This window comes from Cucumis melo, chromosome 12, assembly GCF_025177605.1.
Source record: "Cucumis melo cultivar AY chromosome 12, USDA_Cmelo_AY_1.0, whole genome shotgun sequence".
Taxonomy (NCBI): Eukaryota; Viridiplantae; Streptophyta; class Magnoliopsida; order Cucurbitales; family Cucurbitaceae; genus Cucumis; species Cucumis melo.
The window spans coordinates 15,693,064-15,715,888 of NC_066868.1; the positions used below are offsets into that span (position 1 = coordinate 15,693,064).

Consider the following 22,825-nt stretch of genomic DNA (forward strand, 5'->3'; position numbering starts at 1 on the left):
ATCAGCCGCTGATTCTAGAATTCTTAGAGATGCAATATCAAGACATAACAGACTAAACGTTCCGAAGGATAAATAGCTAGATGTTTTATCTTTTCATACTATTTATATTCATAGGATGCAAATTCAAATAGTCGAGTTATGAACAGGGTATTATTATCTCTATGATGTTGGGTACCCAAATACAGAGGGTTTCTTGATTCCATATAGGGGAGAAAGATATCATTTTTCAAAGTGGCATGAAGGAGGTAATACACCAACAACAGCTCGATAATTCTTCAACATGAAACATTCGTCGGAATGGAATGTCATCGAAAGAGCATTTAGGCTGTTGAAGGATCGCTGGGCAATTTTAAGAGGAAGTTCATACTACCTAGTTAATGTACAATGTCGAACAATCATGGCGTGTTGTCTGCTACACAATCTTATCAATAGATAGATGACTAATAGTGAAATAATCGACAATTTGGATGAAGGTGATTCAACGTACGCTACAATTGGAGGTGACGAGATTAATTACATTGAGGCTTCAAACAAATGGAGTGAATGGAGGGATCAATTTGCTCATATGACGTTCAGTGATTGGGAGTTACGTAACCAGTAGTGCCTTAATACTCTTCTAATTACTATCATCGCTTGAAATTATTTTGTTATTTGTTCTAAACTGCTAATGTGTTGTAAAATGTATGCACTAGGAACACTCTTAATTTATGTCATTCTTGTTATGTTTACTAAATATGTAATTTCGATTGTCTACGATTAATTATGTTGAAAACTAACACCTCTTCTTTCACTTTATTAAATACTACTAATATATAAGATAGAATGGTAAGTTCGTCATGAGCACCGAAACACACAAGGACTAAAGAGGAAGAAGCAAAACTGGTTGAATGCTTGGACGAATTGGTTTCAGCTGGTGGTTGGAGGTCCGATAATGAGACATTTTGACCTGGGTACCTGGCCCAATTACAATGGATGATGGCAGAGAAGTTGCCCGACACTAATATCCAAGAATCGCCCATGATAGATTGTGGTGTGAAATCTCTTAAAAAAACCTATCAAAGAATTGCAGAAACGAGAGGGCCATTGTATAGTGGCTTTGGATGGAATGAAAAATTTCAATGCATCGTCGCAGAATGAGAGTTGTTTGATAGTTAGGTAAAGGTATTAATTTCACAATACAATTGTAAGTACTTTTTATTATCACAATCGTGAACTAATCTGGCTAAATTACATTTCTACAGAGTCATCCTACAGTTAAAGGCCTTCTAAACAAATCATTTCCATATTATGATGATGTATCCTATGTCTTTGGCAAAGATCAGGCAACAGAAGCACGTTCAGAGACCTTCGCTGATGTAGGATCTAATATCCCGAACATGTTTAATGATGGTGTTCCCCTCGGTGATTCACATCATGAAGACATCCCAACGATGTATAGCCAAGGAGTGCTTATGTCACTAGATGAGATGTTTGGAACACGTGCAGGTCAAGCAAGTGAGAGAAGAAATTGTTCAAGTAGAAGTAAGAGAAAACAAGGTAGCCAACATTATGAAACGGTAGAGGTGATCAGGAGTGCAATGAAATTTGGAAATGATCAATTAAAGGCAATTGCAGATTGGCTAAAAGAGAAACGTGCAATGAAGGTCGAATTACGTGCTCTAGTCGTGAAACAGCTGCAAGATATCCCTAAACTACAAAACCGAGATAGGCCAAAGATTATACAAATCCTATTTCATAGTGTGGAGGGCATTGAGGGATTCCTGTCGATTCCAACAGAACTTAAATTGGAGTATTGCAATGTTCTCTTAGAAAATTGTTTGACCAATTAACAATTTTATGACTTTGTACTTTTATTTTTGTGAACTCATAATCTTGGTTTGTATTGATCTAAGTTTTAATTACAAATGTTATGAAACTTTATATATTTATATTTTACTAAGAACATATTGTGGAGGAATTTAATTTTGTGGGATTAATCTCTTTTGAAATTCGTCAACGATTTGTAGGGATGTATTTGGTAACATAATTTCAAACACGATCACCTAAGCAAATGAAGAAATTACATTATGGAGATTATAGTTAAATTTATTAAACGAACTACATAATTAATGGGATTGAATAAAATAATTTTGAAAAAAAATGTGTATTGTAAAAAAGAACAGTAAAAAAAACACTTTTGATATTCCTCATATTATAATAATTTACACCCCAAACACAAATTATAATAATCTGCACCCTAAACACAGACTATAATAACCCACAGACTATAATAACCTACAAACTATAATAACCACAAATTATAATAACCCACTCCACGCCCTAAACGCCCCCTAAAACTATAGGTTATGAGAGGAATTTATATATGAATGTAATTGAAATTTGGATTAAATTAAATATCTTATATTTAAGGGGTCTTTTAAAAAATATAACAACGCTACAAAATATCTTGACTGTATAGAACAACTTCGAAAATGAAAAAAAGCCCACAAGCCCATAATGGAAAATACAAAAAATGTCTCGTCAACCATGTCGTCAACAACGCACGTAATATATTTGGTACACGATAGTTTAGATTTGATTGTTTAGATTTGGATAGCCAAATGTAAACGATTTTTTTCAAGATTCTTTATATACGATCATTTAATTTGGTTACACGATCGTTTAGATTTGGTACATGATCAAATTTAGATTTTGGTAGCCAAATCTAATTCATCCAATTGAAATAGAAACCTAACTAGCTAGTAAACAAAGTTACATCTAGTGGTTACTATTTTATGATCCAGACTTATGCAAACTCATTGCATATGATACCCCTACTTGCAAGTCACCTACAAAAACGAATTGGGTCATTGTGTTTGTATCTGTAACGCCCCAAAAATTTTTTATTTTGAGGAATTTAATTTTATTATCTTAAGTGTAATTTGAGATTTTGGGTGTTATTTAAATGTTGAAGTATCTTTACTTTATGGAGATTTGGTTATATTGGATATTTGAAAATATCAAATTGTTAAGTTAGAATTTATGTTTGTTTTGGTTATTTATGTTTGGTGTATTATTGGATTTAAGGACTTAATAATTGTGTTGTGAAAATAATATAATTATTTATGAAAAGATGTTTGGAGGAGATAAAGGTGATTGGTTTGATTGAGGAGAGAGAATATTTGATTTTATTTGGGAAAAGATAAAAGATAAAAAGAAGTTAAAAAGGGAGATTTGGTGAGTTTTAAATGAAGACAGAGAAGATTTGATTGTTTTGGAATTTATTAAGGAATAGGAAAAAGGAAAAATAATAATAAATGTATTGTTATTATTTTTTTGGGTTAAATAGGTCCTTGGGAAGTGAGCCACCATTTTTCTTCACAAAGGAAAAGAAAAGGAAACCCTAATCTCTCCTCAACCGCAGCCGCCGTCGCTGCCGCTCGACTCGCCCGCTGTAGCCGATCCGTTCGCAGCCGCTAGGGGTCATGCAAAGCTTCGTCGCGCCGTACCGTCGAGCAGCAGCAACCGTCGCAAGTTCCAGCCGTGTCGTCCGTGAACTCCAGCCGCTCGCACAGCCACGCCGTCATAAGTCGTCGAGCCCTCCGTCTGTCGTACCACCGAAACCGCGCCACCTTCTCCGTGAACCGAACCCGACCCGCTCCACCTGCACCCGAGCTTGCGCCAGCCACCTGTGTGCGTAAGCCCCGCGCGAGTCGTACCCACGCCCGCATCCATCAGCCGAGCCACTCCCTCCCACCTGCCTGAGCCATTTCACCTACTCCTAGCTGAGCCGCCATCCATTCTTGAGCCGCCAAGCCTGTTCTCAGTCCTTTTTCACTTGTTGGTAAGTTTTGATTGGGTCTTGGCATACCCAACTAAAATTAAAATTTTTGGATCTTAAATAATTTAACTTTGGTTTAAATTAAATTATTTTTCTTGAAGGATCGGTTGGGCCAATTGGAGTTTGAAGTGTGGGATTTCTCTAGTTAAGGCTCACTTGTGCAACCTCGACCTTGGGTAAGTTATTTAAACTGAATTCTCGAGCCCTTGGTCGTTTAGATGGTTAAGTTATTTAGATTTGGTGCTTTCTGTTTATTAAGACTTTGTTGCTTGGAAAGCGTGATATTTTGCTGTTAGTTTTCGACTAAGCTAATCTCCAGGTAAGAGATTCTACTACTAGACCTTCGAGTTACATTTAAGAGACCGCATGTATGAATATATGGTTATATATCAATGGTAGCTAAGTACATAACTCGAGGTTATTGAGAGAGAGGCTGATATTGTAATTGCGTCTGTTGGTTGACTTTATGGTTAGTGTTGATAGTATGTCAATGCTATCGCTTATGTTCTAATGACATGGTTTTGTGGTTGAGGATGACATGATATGATAGGATATGTATGGTATGACATGTTATGGCATGATATGTTATGATGTGATTTAATGATATGTTATATGCATGCTATGGATAGGGTGTATGTTAACTTTACCTATTAAAGTCATACATATATGAGTGTCCTTCGGGATCACCACTCTTTTTGACGACTGTGTAGTCCGAAGGGATCACCAGTCTGATATTGACATTGACACAAACATGATTTGAGAGATTCGACGAGATCGCTCATATTTATGACTGCGTAGTCCGACGGGACCACCAGTCTGACATTGACATTGACATAGACATGATTTGAGTGATTCGACGGGATCACTCACCGCCTAATCGTCTTAGGTGTCCCCTTGGGTTTACCAAAGACCAGCTTGTTCCTACGGGATCACAGATTGCACGTGTTCAGGAACGTGCCAGTTCAGGGTACCACTTTTCAAGACTCTAATAAGAAGTTAACAAGCACCTAGCGGGACTAGTAGTGGGTCCCTTACTGAGTATATTTTTATACTCACTCTTTCTATTTCTATTTTTCAGGCAGAAGCAGAGGTAAGAGCAAAGACAAGCTGGCGAATGACCGGAAGTGACCGGACGAGCCATAGGGACCCATTTGCTTTTGCTTTATATCATAGTTCGAATTTCAATATTTGCATTTTTATTTTATTCTTTATTTATTATTTTATTTCTTTAAAATTAGATAGGGCTCGAGTTAGGATTTTATTTTTATACTTATTTCTAATTACATATGTTTATACTTTTAATGAAAAATTCGAGGTTTTGTTTTATTTTTCTATTTTAAATTTTACAAATTTTATTTATCTTTTAAATTAGTAATGACTTCGTCTTAGTATAAGAAGTTGGGTCGTTACAGTATCAAACACAAAGTGGGTCGTATCTATAGTGTCACTAGAATAAGGTATCAGGTCTTATCCTTATAATATAAACTCATTAAGTTGTATCTTGAATATTGATCATTTTATGTCTCTACATACAGTTCAAGACTCATAAATTAATTTAGGATGTTAGTTTATTAGATTTAGGGTTATTGAGAGAAAACTAATAAAATAATCAATAACAATTATTAAAAATTACAATAATACACAATAAAGGACTATCTAGAAGTTTTGGAACATAAAACTAAATACTAACTTGAAACATGACAAAAAGGTTGATGTAGAAGATGGGTTTGGTGATGATGAAAATGGGAAGCTTCTCATCATTTATGTAAGCTAAAAGGCCTAAAATGAAGCTCTCAACTATTTCCAAGTAGGATATGCTCCTCAGCTGATTATAACGATAAAAATGGAACTCTACTTGACTTGGTCGAAATTTGAAAATTTAAGTCTCAAGGATGCCAGCGCGTCACTTGTGTTCTTGGTGTAAAAATAAACTAAAACTTGCAAAAATTTACTACATCACCTCTAAATCAGCAATTAATATCTTTTTAAGCACACATATCCCACAATGAGCTTAATTTAAATAGAATTTTACTAAGAAGTGGGGCAATTTTATGCATGACACACTTAATATACTATTTATGTACACTTGACACGCTCACACTTGATTGATATACTTCTTTATAATGATATGCTTGACTAGTATACTAGATTTACTTATTTATTATGTACTCATCTATACTTTTGAAATACTTGATACATTTTACTCATATACTTGATATACTTGATAATGATATCCTTGATTGATGTACTTGATATAGTTATTATTTCTCGACACACTTGACTGATATACTTGATACTAGTATACTGTTGATACATTTGTTTAACATTTGCTTGTTTATATCGCAAATAAGCTTGATATTGCTTATATACAATTAGTTAACTTGAAAATGATGCACTTAACTGAGTTGATATACTTTTGAAAAACGCGTGAAATAATCAGAATATCTTTTAGCTAATCCTAAAGCAAATAACTAAAAGTAGCTAATGATTCAACAGAAGTAAATAACATAGAGAGTTTTGGTAATCCAACTTGGTGAATACCACCTACCTCTTTGGAGCTTTCTTAGCTTAGATAAGTAATATTATTAAGATTCGATAGAGTAAATAAAGAACTTTTTTCTTGTGTAGCGACTCTTTTTAAGTTTATAAGAAACACATAACTTAAATACTTTCAGGCTCTCCCAAAATTCGTGAATAAATCTTCTTGAAGACGAAATTAGGTTTCCCTAAAATTAACAACTGTTCGATCAACACAGTTTCTTCGTTCATATTACTTATCACTTATTCGTAATAATTCCATCAATGATCATCACATATAAACTATAATCAAGAAGATAATAAGTCTACCTTATTCACACAGAGATTAAGTTTTCTTGCGTTGAAGAATAATGATTTTGCTCAATCATCCGTAAACTTCAGTTGCACGTATATAAGAAGCTTCAACGAAAATATCTCAAAAATATATGAATAAAAGATTCCTAATAACGTGGAAGCTAGATGTTTTAAATTTTAAATTGAAATATTATTAATTCATTCTTGTTTAAAAATAATAAAAAAGAATCTCATGATATACTTAGACTAACAAGAGAGTTGACGTATATGTGTGCTTAAGATAAAAGATGGGTTGTTCAAATTTCCTTACTTAAAAAAAATTAAATTTGATATATATATAAAAAAAAGAATACCGAAGAATATCTCTCCCACTCCACATCTCTTTCTATCAACTGGTACTACTTCATGCTATTAGTTATCCACCACACCGCTCCACCTCTCCGCTGTTACCTCCGTCGTTGGTTGCCTCCCCCCTCCTAAAAAGTTTAAAAATTCATATTTAATTATTTTTGAAAAAATTACTTTTTTTTATCCTAAATTTTTGGGTAAATGTTAAAATATGAATGACACATCTACAAAATCGCATAGTCAAAGTTATTGAATTTGAAAACTTGACGCACTAATGCAATCTAAATAAATAAAAAACCAACTTTTTTTTTTTCAAGTATTTAATACATATACATGGGGGAAATTAATACAGAAAATTGGAGATGAAAATGAAAGTATACTTTGGTCCCTCTCTAATGTGTGTTTGCTAAACACATCATGAAATTTGCAACACTTGTCGATAGATGGTTAGTGATAAGTATAAAAGCAGAAGCCTCGATGGCTTCACTGAATCCCAGAAAATGATAATAAACTCCACTTTTCTTCACTTCTATCTATATTGATAATGTTAATTTGGACATATTTCCTTGGTCGCTAGCTTCTAAAGAATTTTAAATATCCCATGTCTTAACATACTTATTTTAAATACCTTCACTTAGTGTGTATGGAAACTTTTTTATATTGATAATGGAAACTTTTTTTACAGCAGTATGAAATTTTTTATATACTACCTCTATTTAGCGTGTCATGTTAATGCTCTTATTGATATTAATTATTTTAGTTCTTTAACTTTATTTCTTTATTTCATTTTATACTATTATTTTTTTAAAAAAAAGTTCATTTTAGTGCTTGTAAATTCAATTTTGATTCACTTTACTCTTAAATTTTTTAAAAATAATCATTTTAGTATTATTAAAAATAAAATAAAAATAAAAATGATGGGCCACTATTTAGAAATATAATAAATAAAATGAATATTTTTGAAAGTAGACCATAATCAATTAAAGTTAAAAATGCAACAATCAAAACCAACCTATTGAAAGTACAAAAGCTAAACGTGTCAAGAACCAAAATAGTATTTAGGCTTTAATTTATTGAGCATAACCAAAGATATTTATAACAAACAAGGGTTTGAAGCAATATATAATAAATGAATTGTACGGTTGTTGGATGAGTAATAAAGTTGTTACTGACAAATGACAGATGGTATGCTGTGCAAAAACTTAAAAATTGAGAAGGATTTAATCATAAAATTTAAAAGTTGGAGAGCAAAAAGGACTTTGATTTAAAGCTATAATATAACACAATTTAATAATATGGCATTCTATTCTAGTATGAATACTGGTCAGTTACTCCTACATTCCAAAGAGATGACTAAATTCTAACTTTCCTTCCATTACATCAAGGGGTAAATAATTGAACTACAAAAAGAAAATGAAAATTGGAACAATGAAGGATAGAATCAAATAATGTCAAGACTGAGCAATCCCCTTTTTGATGAGCATCTCATAGATTCTGTCAATTTTGCTTGGATCAATCTTGAATAAGTGATGAGCATCAGATTTCTTGGTGACATTACCGTTGAAAATCTCCACTGATAAAACTTCTTCCATCCTTAGGTAAAGTGGTGGAGTTAGTCTAATTTCACTGCAGAGTCTTTTTTCCTGCCAACATAATAAAAATTCCAAACTGCTTCAGAAAAAGTACTTCATGTTTTAGACAAACATGATCCAACATGAACCAGCAACAAGAATTAAAGTAAAGACAAATCTACTACTTTTCTAAGATGAAGACTGTTTTGGTGTTTTCTATTTAGAGGAAAAAAACTATGAATTTCTTTATGCTAAATCGTGAATGTTTCAGCTTATTAACTATATGTAGACATTTGGATGGAAAGAATTAAGTGATTTTTTCACAATTCTTCTCAAAGCTCTTTATGCTCTTCTTGATGCGGCTCGACTAAAGGCTTCTTGGTGTTTATCCAATTAGGGGTTCTCAATTCATGACATCTACCTCAGTTGGGTTACTTTTAGTGAGACTCATTAAGTTTGCTGTTTTATTTTTACTTGCTAGTTGTATATTTTCCTGTTATGTTGTTTTGGCTACGTTTTTGGAGCTTTTATGTCTCTAAGGTTTGATCGACTTTTTGATTCTAATTTCTTGCATCTTCATGAAAAAGTCTTGTTATCCTTTTCAGAAAAAGTGAACAGCGAGTCTTTTCTTAATGTTTCATTCCCCATGACAGAAAGTTCTTTTGCATTTACAGAAACAATACAAACTACGACATTACTTGAACAATATCTTTGAATTCTAAAAAAGATGTTCAGGGATGATGATTATAAACTGCACATCGCACAAGAATAATTTTTGTTGTCCCTCTCTGTTATTTCCCCTGAACGTTACTTCTAAGAATCCGTCAAATGAGCTTTTTAAGTCAGAAATACTATTCTGTAATTCTCAAATCATACATTCTTTTTTTCCTCATCCACGTCAATTGACCCTAATTTTCAAAAGGAGAGCTAGCTAATAAAGTTGAACGCTGTCCAGAATTGAATAGAGAGTTGGTAGCTTAGTTGGGATTACATTCCTATACACCAAGGTCTCGGGTTCCATTTGCTAACCAAAAAATTCTCTTAATCTAGTGAAGACTTAGTTGAGGAGATAAATAAACACAGCAGTGTACCAAATTAGCTCCAAGGGAAGGCACTGAGATTTTCCCAAGATTGAGAGGGTTTTGTCCTACAATGCCGATCAAACTGGGTTCTTTCTAATCCTTTCTATATTATGGCTCTGGCTCCAATCAATCCTAATATGTGAATAATTTGCTTTTTCTAAAAAAAAAAACACTAGCATTTTCGTTTTGATTAGTAAGTGGGAGATTGCACTTACAGCTTCAGAAAGAAAATCTGCGCCATTGAATCCCAACATATCAAAGTCGTTGACAGAGCCAGAAAGAGCCTGCACTGCTGGTCGTGAATTTGAATCCTTGCCAGCGGATTCGGATGGTATGAACATGATTGAATTCCCCTGACTTCCAGGGCCTGTAAGATTACCATCTTTCACTCTACGTTCAGCTTCTTCAGATTCTCTTTTCCTCTTCTTATCAAGAAAGATCTCTGCCTCAGCCGGTGTGCGGTAGCCAGCCAGTCTGGCTTCCTGCATAGTCATCCGTAGATTGATATGACATAAGATGTACTGAGACTACACCTCTTCTCTATAAAATGGGTCAAAAAGCAACAAGAAAACACTCCTCTTTTGAAGTTTAGTAATATAGCAAATCAAGCTCCACAATGACCAATTACAGCAAGGAACCAAATACATCCAACCATCCAAACAGCTCTAAGGATCATTTATAAAGATGCAAGTGTAATAATCTAGTAGCATGCAGTTCTACGAAATAATAGTTGTTAGAGCAAGTATGCAAAGAACTGACTGCACTAATTAAACAATAATCGGACGAGTTATGAAATATTGACAGCATATAACATTCATAAAAGAACCAAAGAAACAAGAATCTAACACAAACTGCATGATGAAAATCGGGGTTTTCAAACCTTAAGGTCGTGAATTCTTTTCAGGGTCCGATGCTCTGCAACAATTGTTTGAAGCAATTCCTCGTGTTCTTCCTTTGAATGGAAACGCATGAAGACATCATATTGACGACATATTGCCCTCTCTTCAGCTGATAATTCCTTTTCAAAGGAACTTGGATAAAGTAAATTTCTTTGTAGTATAAAATCTTTTCTCCGTTTCCTCTCATCTAGCCTGCAAAATAGTTGCATGACATCACTATATAAAATTTAGGGAGAAAGATCTAAAGAAACAATAGAAAAGTAAGCAGTTGTTGATGGATATTTTTGGTAGCATGTAATGCTAACAAGGCATACAGGACACTTTTATCTTACAAAGTAACTCATATACAAGTAAAACACCAGAAAGCATAAAACAAGTTACACTAGATCTAACCAACAAACATTCAGCTCAACTGGTATCTATATGACTTAGGATCCCCCCCCCCCCCCCCCCATTTGACTAAAAGTTACATTGGATCTATTCGTAAAAATACATCTGCCAATGTTTTACAAACTATTACCTCTTAGAGTATATACGCAAAACTCTCATTTTCAGCTCTCGCTCATCCTCGCCATCAGCATCCTTAAATTCCATCTCCGCTAACAGCTGCTCAGCCTCATTATCATATTCTGGATCAAACTCCTGTCTCTTTTCATTGTAGCCACTCAACTCTAGTAAAGAAGGACCCTTATTTGCTTGTATATTAGGTTTCTTCCCTTTAAAGATCCGGTCGGTTTGAGAATCTGTCATTATATCATCATACAAATTTTGCTCAACATCTCTGGGGTCGGGACCTCTAGAAAAATGTGCAAATATTTGAAGATTTTTTTTTTATAGTAACAACTTTCATAGAGAAAAAAAAATGAAAAAAATACAAGGGCATAAAAACAACCAGCCCACCAAAACACCCCAACTAAAAGAATGGATTCCAACCAAGTGGAGAAGGGAAATTTATATTTGAAGAAATATAAATTAGGGTGTGACTATAATTTATATTTGAAGAAATATAAATTAGGGTATAACTATACTATCTGCTAAAAGAGAAAGTGGAGAAGGGAAGAAGATGTCCACTAATCAACTAAGTCTAATCATGACATACTCCGGCCAAAAGTTATCCTGAAACAATAATACGGCTGCCAGGGACACGCAGTCATGAAAGATTGTAGACAAAGCAACCTAGAGAAAACACAATGTCGGACCGAATGAAAGAAAGGATAATATATGTCATCACTCACCACCCTCAATATCAACAAAGTTCACGACTCATATCCAAGAAAACAGTATAGAAAGAAAGCCTTGGCTGGAGATCTAGAAAGCTAGGATGCACTGAACTGACAATCAATTAAGAATAGTTACACAACCAGTAGAAGGATAAGGTTTAAGATCAATTTAAAAGGCACATTTATCAACATTCAATTGCAATCTCAAGAATTTATCTGCACTTGACCTTCCACTTTAACGAGGCTATCTTTAACTTGATTTGCAGATGATGCTTTCTTGTTGGCAGTGGCAGTGGCCATATTGAAGCTGCCTTCTTCTACAATATAATGAACAAGCAAAGTATCCAAGGATCACCTTATCCATTAAACATGATATACCTTCAGAATCAATCAACACCAAATAGCCATGTACACCTCACCTGACGTAGAGCTTGATGATAAACGGCCAGAAGGATCTACTTTATGTGTATCTTCAACTCTGATAATAAAAGAACCATATTAATGCGAATGTAGGGAAACAAGGAAAAGAGAGAAAAGTCATTCAAAGTTGATATACTTCACTCTTGAAGGAGAGAATGGGGACTCTGCCTTCAAATTAAGCTCTCCAAGCATTGAAAATCCTGAAGCATTATAAGAAATTAATCATAAGTTGGATCATCGGAGGAATGTAATGGAATAAAGCACAACAAAGGAGGTATAAGAACTTCTTCATTAGTTAGCAATTGTTCCTTCAACTCGACTATAGCTTGTTTTTCAAGAAACAGAAGAAACATTGGTCAGTCCCAGCCTGCTATAATCTTCAAAAAGCCATTTCTCACAAAAATTAACTTATCTTCTAAGATAAAGTCTAGCACAACGTCTCTAGATAAGGGGACCTAATTAACACTCCTTTTCCATTTTGACAAAAATCATAGTTCATTCAAGATATATCTTCAAGGCCCATGACAGGATGTCCCTTTGCCAACTTGATCGCCAACATAGCTCATAACATAAGATGAATGTCTGAGTAACCTTTCTTGTCTTCACCATGTCCTTTAGCCATAGCAAGGAGCTCCTTTCTATTTTTTCCAACAACATGAGACATGTCCTGAGAAAAATTCAAAAGTTACCTGAAAGAACCGAAGTTCTAGGAGAATAAAAAATTAGAAGTGTTAAGAAACCCCTACCGGTAGAGGAAAATATGGGGAGTTCATATATACACTTGAATAATGTTCTATGCATTGTTCTTTACTCTTTGTTCCAACGTGCTCTGCAACTTCTGCCCAATTCCAGAAGCCATACATCTCAATCCCCTACAGCATGCAAAAAAAGAATACACAGGCTAGGGAAAACCTCAATGTTACTTGCATATACCCTTTCCAGAGACATCTGTAAGGGAAATTGGGAGAAAATAACATACCTCTAAAAGTAATATTTCATCGTCTGCATTCCAGTCTGGGCAAATGAGTGGGAACGATAAATTATCCTGTCAAGATGAAAACATATTCAAAAAAGCATATGCATATAGGGTTCAATTTGAATTCAGCAACAACTGTAATTTTTTAAGACTGCCATAGAAGCTATGATATGTTGTTTTAATGCATCATTCTTTTCAACTTAAGACATAATTCTATCCAGAGGGAAAATAAGAAAGGTAGCCATGACATAGAGAAGACATCCAAAAATATTAGACTAAGATTAAACTAGACCACTTTCAAAGAAAATCAAATCACCATTCTTTAAAACAAATAAGTTTATACAATATCTAAGAAAAAAATACAATCTATTGGGATAGTTACTAACCATAACCCTGTATGGGTGATTGCTTTTATGAGGTGTCAACTCAGCCCCAACAGAAAAGCATTCTATACAAAGATCAAAGTCAGGGCACATGGCACATTTGATGCGGATTTTCCCTGTAATGTCTTTAATGCAATAATTGCAGTGGTATAAAGCTTTTTTGCCTTCAGTTGTCCCTTGACCTTTCTCCCAAAGAAGTTTAAAGAAGAAAAAGAAAATGTGAGACAAATAAGTAGTTCAAAACAAGAGCACGCAATATTTAAACTACAGCTTTCTACTTGTAGATGAAAAAGAAATTCTTATTGAACAGAAGGTACGAAAGTACAGGAAGAAGAATCAGCATAATGGGTTTTTTTTTTTTTTTTTTTTTGGCAGGTGAATTCTCTACGTTTAATTTCTTCTTTTAAAGAAAATCACAGTAGAAAATCACCTGGCGTTGTAGATTCCAAATTATCTCCACTAGAAGAATTTTTTTTTCTCCTAGATCTGCAGCATCAAGAATGAAAGTCCATGTAAACATTACAGACCATATTACATAAAGAAAAAGAATTAAAAAAGTGAAGGAAGAGAAGTAGAAAAGAAAATAAACAAACGCCTTGAAGGAAGCCAAACGATCACCCAAAACAATATAAGAGAAAATAAAATCAAGAACACTGATTTGTATCTCATGAATTAGAACCAAAAAGGATAGGTGAACATAGATATCTTTAAAACATCAACACATGAAATGGGTATTCATAAACATAATGGGAAGATTAATATTTCACAAAAAACACAAACATTTGATCCGATATAAGATATCTTCCACTCAAAAACTGAAAAAGATTTCACCAAAAATGTTAAACCAAAGAATAGAACATGGCACATGAACCTACAATCACCAGTGGGGTACACAAGAGACCAAAAATACCGAGCCTGGCATCAAAATTCACAGCAAATATGTACTAATCATCAGACATTAAAGAAAACCCAACTTCCAAAGATTTAACAAACCGCCCAAATAGTAATTAGCACAGTAGAAACCACTCAAATAAGTAAACAAAGTTGGTGTGCTACCCTGATTAAGCAGAAAGCATTCCATTCACTCAAATGCGCTACTATTCAAAGACGTATTTCTTCTCCCCATTATAGGAAAAAGAAGATTGCAATACTCAATCGAACACGCAAAGTGTATCTTTAAAAACTTCAGTAAAACCTCGAACCAGCAAACATTCTCGTAGATAGAACAAAAATACAGAGAGAGAGGAAGAAAATTGTTAACCTCTGAGTGGGGTCCTCGTCGGACTGAAAATTGCCTCGAGAGCGACCCATTTGATTTGGGGAATGAAAGGAAGATTCCGAGCAACTGGGCAAGTGTTTAATGAATAGAAATTGGCGTATATGATTGAAATTAAGTGCCCCAGATGAAGGGCACCATTGATTTGGGAATTTGGGGGCTGTAGAAGTGTTTAATACGAAAGCAATCAGTAGTTGCAATGATCGCGGTTGGGAAATTCAGTTGAGGGCTGAAAAAACAAAAAAGGAGAAAATTGGATTTGGGGGGTTTTTGTTTATGGGATATCTAAGTAGTTGAAGTATGGATAAAAGAAGAAAGTAGCGTGTGTTTGATATTGAAACGGAGAAGAAAGCGATTCCGACAGTGGAATCCTGAAACCTTCAGTTCTGATACACCGAAAACGATGAATGGAGAGAGGGTATATTATCAATTATGTGTGTGTTAATAATTAATAATTTAATATTAATACTATTATGGTCAATACCTTATTATTTAACTACCTTTTAATTCTCATCCCTCTTCCTCAATTCTATTCCTTATTGCTCTTTCCTTACTACTTTCTTTTATTTTTCAATTAAAATACCTTTTTCGTTCCACTATTTTAAGTTTTTTTCTTTTTTTTTTTTAATTTTAATTTGTAATTTTTAAAAATTTAATCAAGTGGTTAGGATGCAAAATGGAATCTTTGATGAGAATGATTATGACAATGATCATCCAACTGGGCTCCTGTTGCCAATCTTTGTTGTTCATTTTTTCCAAAAAGAAAAAAAGAAAAAAAAAAAAAGAGTTTTTGTATGGAAACATATTTACGGTTGTTTGTATAATTTCTTACCTAAAAATTATTATAACTATTATTATTATTATTATTATTATTATTATTATTTAAGTAATTTTGATTTAAATAAATAAATATGAGTGACTAAATTAAATAACTATTACTGGATGAAAAATTATAAGGAATTCTGAAACATTCATTACAAATTAATTTTTTGATCGTTAGACGTTACAAAATTAATTTTTTTACTGTTAAACGTTACAAAATTAAATTCTTTTGACCGTTAAACGTTACAAAATTAAATTCTTTTGACCGTTACTAATCCTCCACCACTATAAATAGATTCCTCGCTCTCATTCTCACAACACACAACAAACAATCTTCTCTCAAATTTTTATTCTCTTAAAAGTTTTCTGAGCCGTTCCTTTTTAAGTGTTTCAGTTCCAATTAGTTTATGTGCAAAACTAATTGACGAAAAAGGGTTGTTTTATCCCGGGGACGACAAGGCATAATTCTGTTTGCACGATTCAGAGCAGAGCCGCGAAACGTCTAAAAGAGAGCATGTTCCGCGACTTAGCCTTTCACTAATCCAGTTTCTGTTTTGTAGTCTTTGTTCTTTTTAACAATCCGTTCAGTTGCTACCTCGTTTCTTTCATCATTATTTTCCTGATTTGGACGTTTTTTTTTTGCATTGAAGACTGAAGTGCAACAACAATTTTAAGACGATCTTTTCTTCTGTGATGGCCGGACAAATTCAATCCGACTTGATGTCTTCTGATCTCAACCGTCCATTCCGTTTTGAAGGAGCACACTTCAAAAGGTGGAAACAAAAGATGTTATTTTTCCTCACGCTGAAGAAAGTGGCCACTGCTTGTACTACTGAAAAGCCAAAGGTTTCAGAAAAAGATCCTACAGAAGAACAACTAAAAACCTCGCCACCTGGACAGAAACTGACTTCATCTGTAAGAACCTAATTCTTAATGGTCTTACTGATTAACTATATGATTATTATAGTACCATGACTACTGCAAAAGAAGTGTGGGATACACTATAAAAGAAGTACGATACAGAGGAAGCAGGATCGAAGAAGTACGCTCTATCAGCCGATACCTGAGATATCAAATGACTGATGACAAATCCGTGGAGGCACAATCACATGAAATCCAGAAAATAGCCCACGAGGTTATCAGTAAAGGTATGTCACTCGATGATCAATTTCAAGTTGCTGTTATTATTGATAAATTACCTCCACTGTGGAAGGATTTCAAGAACACCCTAAGGCACAAAACCAAGGAGTTCTCACTGGAAAGTCTAATCACGAGGCTAAAGATAGAGGAGGAAGCAAGGAAGCATGATAAAAAATAAGAGGTGAACGCTATCCCTAAAAAGAAGTCCACTATAGTTCTGAAATCGGACCTGAAGCCGAAAGGAAACAAGATGAAACGAGAATCCAACAAAAAAAAAACCCACAGTCCAGAAGTACGGTACAAATTGTTTGTTATAATTGTAATAAGTCTGGTCATTTAGCTAGAAATTGTAGAAACATGAGTCGTCCTGCTGCGCAGGCGAACCTGATAAAAGATGAATTAGTAGCTATGATATCTAAAGTTAATGTGATTAGGGGGTCTGAAGGTTGGTGGCTAGACACCGGTGCATCCCGCCATGTCTGCCACGACCTTAGTCTTTTTAGAAAATATAATGAAGTTAAGGATAAGAATATCCTTCTAGGAGATCATCACACAACCAAGGTGGCCGGTATTGGAGAAGTAGAACTGAAATTCACATCTGACAAGACGCTTGTGTTGAAGGAAGTTCTGCACACTCCAGAAATTCGAAAGAATTTGGTCTCCGAATATCTCCTCAACAAGGTTGGATTCACACAAACCATAGGATCAAACTTGTTTACTTTAACTAAAAACAATGTGATTGTGGAGAAGGGTTACGCTACTGATGGTATGTTCAAATTAAATCTGGAAATTAATAAGATTGCATCTTCTGCTTACATATTGATTTCTTTTAATGTTTGGCATGCTAGACTTTGTCATGTTAATATAAGATTAATTAGTAACATGAGTAGGTTAAATCTTATACTTAAGTTATCTCTGCATGATTTTGAGAAATATGCATGTTGTAGTCAAGCTAAGATAACTAAAACCTCACATAAGTCTGTAACTAGAGTAACAGAGCCTTTAGAATTAATTCATTCTGACTTATGTGAATTTGATGGCACTTTAACTAGAAACAGTAAAAGGTATGTAATTACCTTTATAGATAATTGTTCTGACTACACTTTTATTTATCTGTTTAAAAATAAAAGTGATGCATATGAAATGTTCAAAGCCTTTGTAACTGAAATAGAGAACCAGTTTAACAAAAGAATTAAGAGACTTAGTGATAGAGGAACTGAATATGATTCAGTTGCTTTCAATGAGTTTTATAACTCAAAAGGAATAATACATGAAATTATTACGCCTTATTCTCCTGAAATGAATGGAAAAGCAGAAAGAAAGAATAGAACTCTAACTGAGTTAGTAGTTGATATCTTACTTGAGTCAGGAGCCGCACCATCTTGGTGGAGTGAAATAATTAAGACGGTTAATTATGTTCTTAATAGGATTCCTAAATCAAACAGTAAAACTTCACCATACGAAGTCCTTAAACACCAAACTTGTCTTATCTTCGAACTTGGGGTTGTCTAGCTTATGTTAGAATACCTGATCCAAAAAGAAGGAAATTAGCAAGTAGAGCCTATGAATGTGTCTTCATAGGATACGCTGAAAATAGTAAAGCCTATAGATTCTATGACTTAGAAAACAAAGTAATCATAGAATCGAATGACGTAGATTTTTTCGAGGATAGATTTCCTTTTAAATCTAGAAATAGTGGGGGCTCAAGTTCCAGTAGTCTACCTTCAATTAGGATCCAAACTCAAGACAAGGAAGTAGATCCTGAACCTAGAAGAAGCAAGAGAGCTAGAACAATAAAAGACTTTGGAAAAGACTTCAAAATGTACAACGTAGAAGATCCAAAAGATCTAACAGAAGCATTATCCTTAGTAGATGCCAATTTATGGCAAGAAGCTATCAATGATGAAATGGACTCTCTTGAATCCAATAGAACTTGACACCTAGTTGCCTTACCCCCTGGATGTAAGGCTATAGGCTGCAAATGGGTTTTAAGGAAGAAACTCAAACCTGATGGATCGATAGATAAGTATAAGGCTAGATTAGTAGCAAAAGGATTTAGGCAGAGGGAAAACATACTTCTTTGATACTTTTTCCCCAGTCACTAGAATCACCTCTATTAGAGTGTTGATATCTATAGCTGCCCTAAACAATCTCTTAATCCATCAGATGGATGTTAAAACTGATTTCCTAAATGGTGATTTAAAAGAAGAGATTTACATGGAACAACCAGAAGGTTTCATAGTTCATGGCCAAGAATCCAAAGTTTGCAAACTAGATAAATTCCTCTATGGCCTAAAACAAGCTCCCAAGCAATGATACAAAAAGTTTGATAACTTACTCATGTCAAAAGGATTCAAAGTAAATGAAAGTGACAAATGTATCTACTATAAGACTGAAGGTAGGCTATGTATTATCATATGCCTATACGTAGATAACATGTTAATCTTTGGATCAAACTTGCACGTCATAAATTATGTAAAATCTATATTGAGTGCAAATTTTGACATGAAAGACCTAGGTGAAGCTGATGTAATCTTAGACATCAAAATTACAAGAACTGAAAATGGAATTTCTTTAGATCAATCACATTACATAGAAAAAATTCTAAAGAAGTACAACTACTTCGATAGTAAATCAGCTTGTACACCTTATGACTCTAGTGTGAAATTATTCAAGAACACTGGTGACAATGTTAACCAATATGAGTACGCTAGTATCATAGGTAGTTTGAGGTATGCTGCTGATTGCACTAGACCAGACATAGCTTATGCCGTAGGATTACTATGTAGGTTTACCAGCAGACCCAGTCTAGAACATTAGAATGCGATAGAGAGAGTAATGAGATACCTTTAAAAAAACCCAAAACCTAGGATTACATTATAACAAGTTTCTCGGTGTACTTGAAGGTTATAACGATGCTGATTCGAACTCCCTCTCAAATGACTCAAAGGCTATAAGTGGCTATATTTTTAATATAGCAAGAGGAGCTGTGGCTTGGAAATCCAAGAAACAGACAATCTTAGCCCAGTCAACGATGGAGTCAGAGATGATAGCACTAGCTGCTGCTAGTGAAGAAACAAGCTTGCTTTGAAGGTTGCTATCAGAGATTCCCACATGGAAAAGACCGATACCAGCCATACTAATCCATTGTGATAGTACTGCAACTATTGCAAAAGTTCAAAACTGTTACTATGATGGTAAGAGACGACAGATACGTCGTAAGCACAGTACCATTAGAGAATTGCTCACTACTGGTGCAGTGATGGTGGATTATGTACGGTCTGACGATAACTTGGCTGATCCTTTGATGAAAGGACTAGCTAGAGAAAAGGTTTTTAAAACCTTAGAAAGAATGAGACTCAAGCCTATTAAAACTTGAATTACTGTGAGGTAAACCCAACTTGAAAGACTGAAGATCCCAAGAAACAAGTTCAATGGGTAATAACTGATCACAAGTAATATGGCGAAAATCATGCTAAATATTTAAAAGTCTCATTCTTATGGTTTAGTGATTAGCATGACATCCCGAAACGTATGATGAGGCTGAACTTTGTTTTTAATGAAATCTATACTTGATATCAAGTAGGGTATCTAGCTACAGGAGTACTCTTGATAGATTCACCTTTGTGAATGTGGAAATGAGAGCTGCTTCCTATAGAATTCTAGGCAGATTCTTAGAGCATTCACTAAACTGGGACATACGTGCAAGGCCATAAAGCACATGCTATTTTAGAACTTCACTCAAATAATGTTGTGTGCGCAATAACGTTAGAAGTAAAGTTCAAAACTACAAGTTACTTTACAATACTCTAAATTATTGTCACTACGTAAAGGTTCAAGTCAGCCAGACATCTTTACTTAAGCACAACATTATAGAGACATACATTTCTCGATGAAAATGTTTTTAAAAATTTTCAAGTGGAGGACTGATAGTAAAAACTTTTTAAGTGGGGGATTATTGGATGAAAAATTATAAAGAATTATGAAACGTTTATTACAAATTAATTTTTTGACCGTTAAACGTTACAAAATTAAATTCTTTTGACCGTTACTAATCCTCCACCACTATAAATAGATCCCTCACTCTCATTCTCACAACACACAACAAACAATCTTCTCTAAAATTCTCATTCTCTTAAAAGTTTTTTGAGCTGTTCCTTTTTGAGTGTTTCAGTTCCAATTAGTTTCTGTGCAAAACTAATTGACGAAAAAAGGGTTGTTTTATCTTGGGAAAGAAGACGAGGCATAATTTTTTTTGCACGATTCAGAGCAGAGCCATGAAATGTCTTAAAGAGAGCGTGTTCCGCGACTTAGCCTTTCATTAATCCAGTTTCTGTTTTGCAGTCTTTGTTCTTTTTAACAATCCATTCAATTGCTGCCTCGTTTCTTTCATCATTATTTTTCGGATTTGGACGATTTTTTGCATTGAAGACCGAAGTGCAACAACATCTATTGAAATCATATAAACAGAAATTAGATATTTGAGAATACCTGAACAAACTTTGAATTATAGAGATTAAAATTGATTTTAATCAATTTTTTTCCTCATTTTTTCTTTTTTAAAAGAAGCTAGTGGTGAAAAGTGAATTGAGAAATTGTATTGCATAGAAATTAAATATTGTCAACTCAAGATTGGCTCAACTATTGTATCTAATAACGAGAGATTTCGATTCAAATGCCTTCATTTTAAGTTGTATTATAATACTTTATATATATATAAATTAATAACTATTACGTCAATATTTCAATTTTGCAAATATGGTAATATTATGTTGAGAACTAAAATCACGTAGGAAGGGAGTTTGATTTCTTTTGTATTCAAAATTACCCAGGCTATATTTTATCTCATGTGTGTCTTCAAACTCTCTGTTCACGATTTTTGAGGCGTTCGTGGGATTTTCCTTCTTCAAGATTTCGATTCCAAAATTAACTTGTTGAAGTTTGATTTCTTAAAGATCATTTGATTTTTCTTGCATTATTCTTCATTCAGTTTCGACCTGTTAGAAGATTTTGATTTCTTGAAGCATCTTCATTCACTTACTGGTTTCAATTTCTCAATATACTCTTCCAATTCATAGATATTTTTCATAACCTTGTTCTTTTGAATCACATCACTTGATTCCGTGATTTCTTTGCACGTAAATTTTTTTCGCATATGTTGTTTCATCAAATTTCCAATAATGGGCATTGTGGTCATAAGTTGTGCGATCAAAATCTCATAAATGAATGCTTGAGGTATTGTGCAGATGGTTTCGATCAGTGAAGGAGTGTACTCCATCTTCTTAAAATCTTTTTGTCCGTCAAATTTTCAAAACTTCATACTAACCCTCCCTGAATTTTGATATACAGAGAATACATCTTTTAGATTTTGCAATCTTTCCTTTTCAAATGCGATGACTTATAACCCTCTCGAGAATACGTCCATGATATTAATGGTGTTTTTGAATTACATTTTCGAGTATTTCATTTAAAAAATAAGTTATTTTGAAAAAAACTAAAATATACAGAAGTCTCTCAAAATAGATTTTTAATTGTATTTTAAACAATTTTTAGGAAAAAGAGTTTAAAAAAGTGAGTTTAAACAAAAATGTGTTTTTAAAAAACATTTTTTGAGTCAATCCAAACGAATCATATGTTAATTTTTTTGTTAAAATTTATTTTGGTCCATAAACTTTTAGTCTAGTTCTATTTTGGTTCTTAAAGACAACATCTATTTTAGTGGTTGGGGTGGCTTATATATTTGGATGACTAAGTTGTCAAATAAAATAAATGACTCATAAAATTTTAGGGTTTTAATTTTTAATTAAAGGATAAATTGTTGTTTTATCAAAGAACTCAAAAAGTCAATTTATCTTCAAAATTTTGATAATCACCATTTTAGCGCATTGTCATTCCTATAGAACCTAATAATCCAAAGTCAATTTTAGCGCATTTATCAAAGAACTCAAAAAGTCAATTTGAGTTGTATTTATTTTATTTTTGTTATTTATCAATTTAATTAATATGATGAATATATAGAACCTAATAATCCAAATA

The 22,825-nt window shown here is 33.7% G+C and overlaps 1 protein-coding gene across 3 annotated transcripts; it reads right to left on the reverse strand.

Annotated features, from left to right (window-relative positions):
- Window positions 1-8,240: 8,240 nt before the first annotated feature.
- LOC103502203 (transcriptional adapter ADA2b) lies at window positions 8,241-15,273 on the reverse strand. 3 transcript variants are annotated; one of them, XM_051080648.1, is made up of 13 exons: window positions 14,813-15,273; window positions 13,982-14,037; window positions 13,555-13,733; window positions 13,172-13,237; window positions 12,939-13,064; window positions 12,784-12,859; window positions 12,329-12,392; window positions 12,192-12,250; window positions 12,000-12,086; window positions 11,073-11,295; window positions 10,534-10,744; window positions 9,869-10,135; window positions 8,241-8,643 (listed from the first exon to the last, which is right to left on the reverse strand). In XM_051080648.1, exons 1-13 carry the CDS (start codon window positions 14,860-14,862, stop codon window positions 8,452-8,454), a joined length of 1,656 nt encoding a protein of 551 aa, XP_050936605.1. In that variant the 5' UTR covers window positions 14,863-15,273; the 3' UTR covers window positions 8,241-8,451. The 3 variants fall into 3 exon arrangements, with proteins under 3 accessions (XP_050936605.1, XP_008464277.2, XP_050936606.1); XM_008466055.3 differs by having other exon boundaries at window positions 12,000-12,089; window positions 14,813-15,263; XM_051080649.1 differs by lacking the exon at window positions 12,000-12,086 and having other exon boundaries at window positions 14,813-15,264.
- Between the last annotated feature and the right edge of the window lie 7,552 nt (window positions 15,274-22,825).

Excerpts from the sequence above, each read along its gene's own strand:
- LOC103502203 (XM_008466055.3), bottom strand. The coding sequence starts at position 14,862 with ATGGGTCGCTCTCGAGGCAATTTTCAGTCCGACGAGGACCCCACTCAG. Across the intron at positions 14,038-14,812 it reads GACGAGGACCCCACTCAGAG|ATCTAGGAGAAAAAAAAATT; the intron begins GTTAACAATTTT and ends TTGATGCTGCAG. Across the intron at positions 11,296-11,999 it reads TAGCCTCGTTAAAGTGGAAG|ATTCTCAAACCGACCGGATC; the intron begins GTCAAGTGCAGA and ends ATATAATGACAG.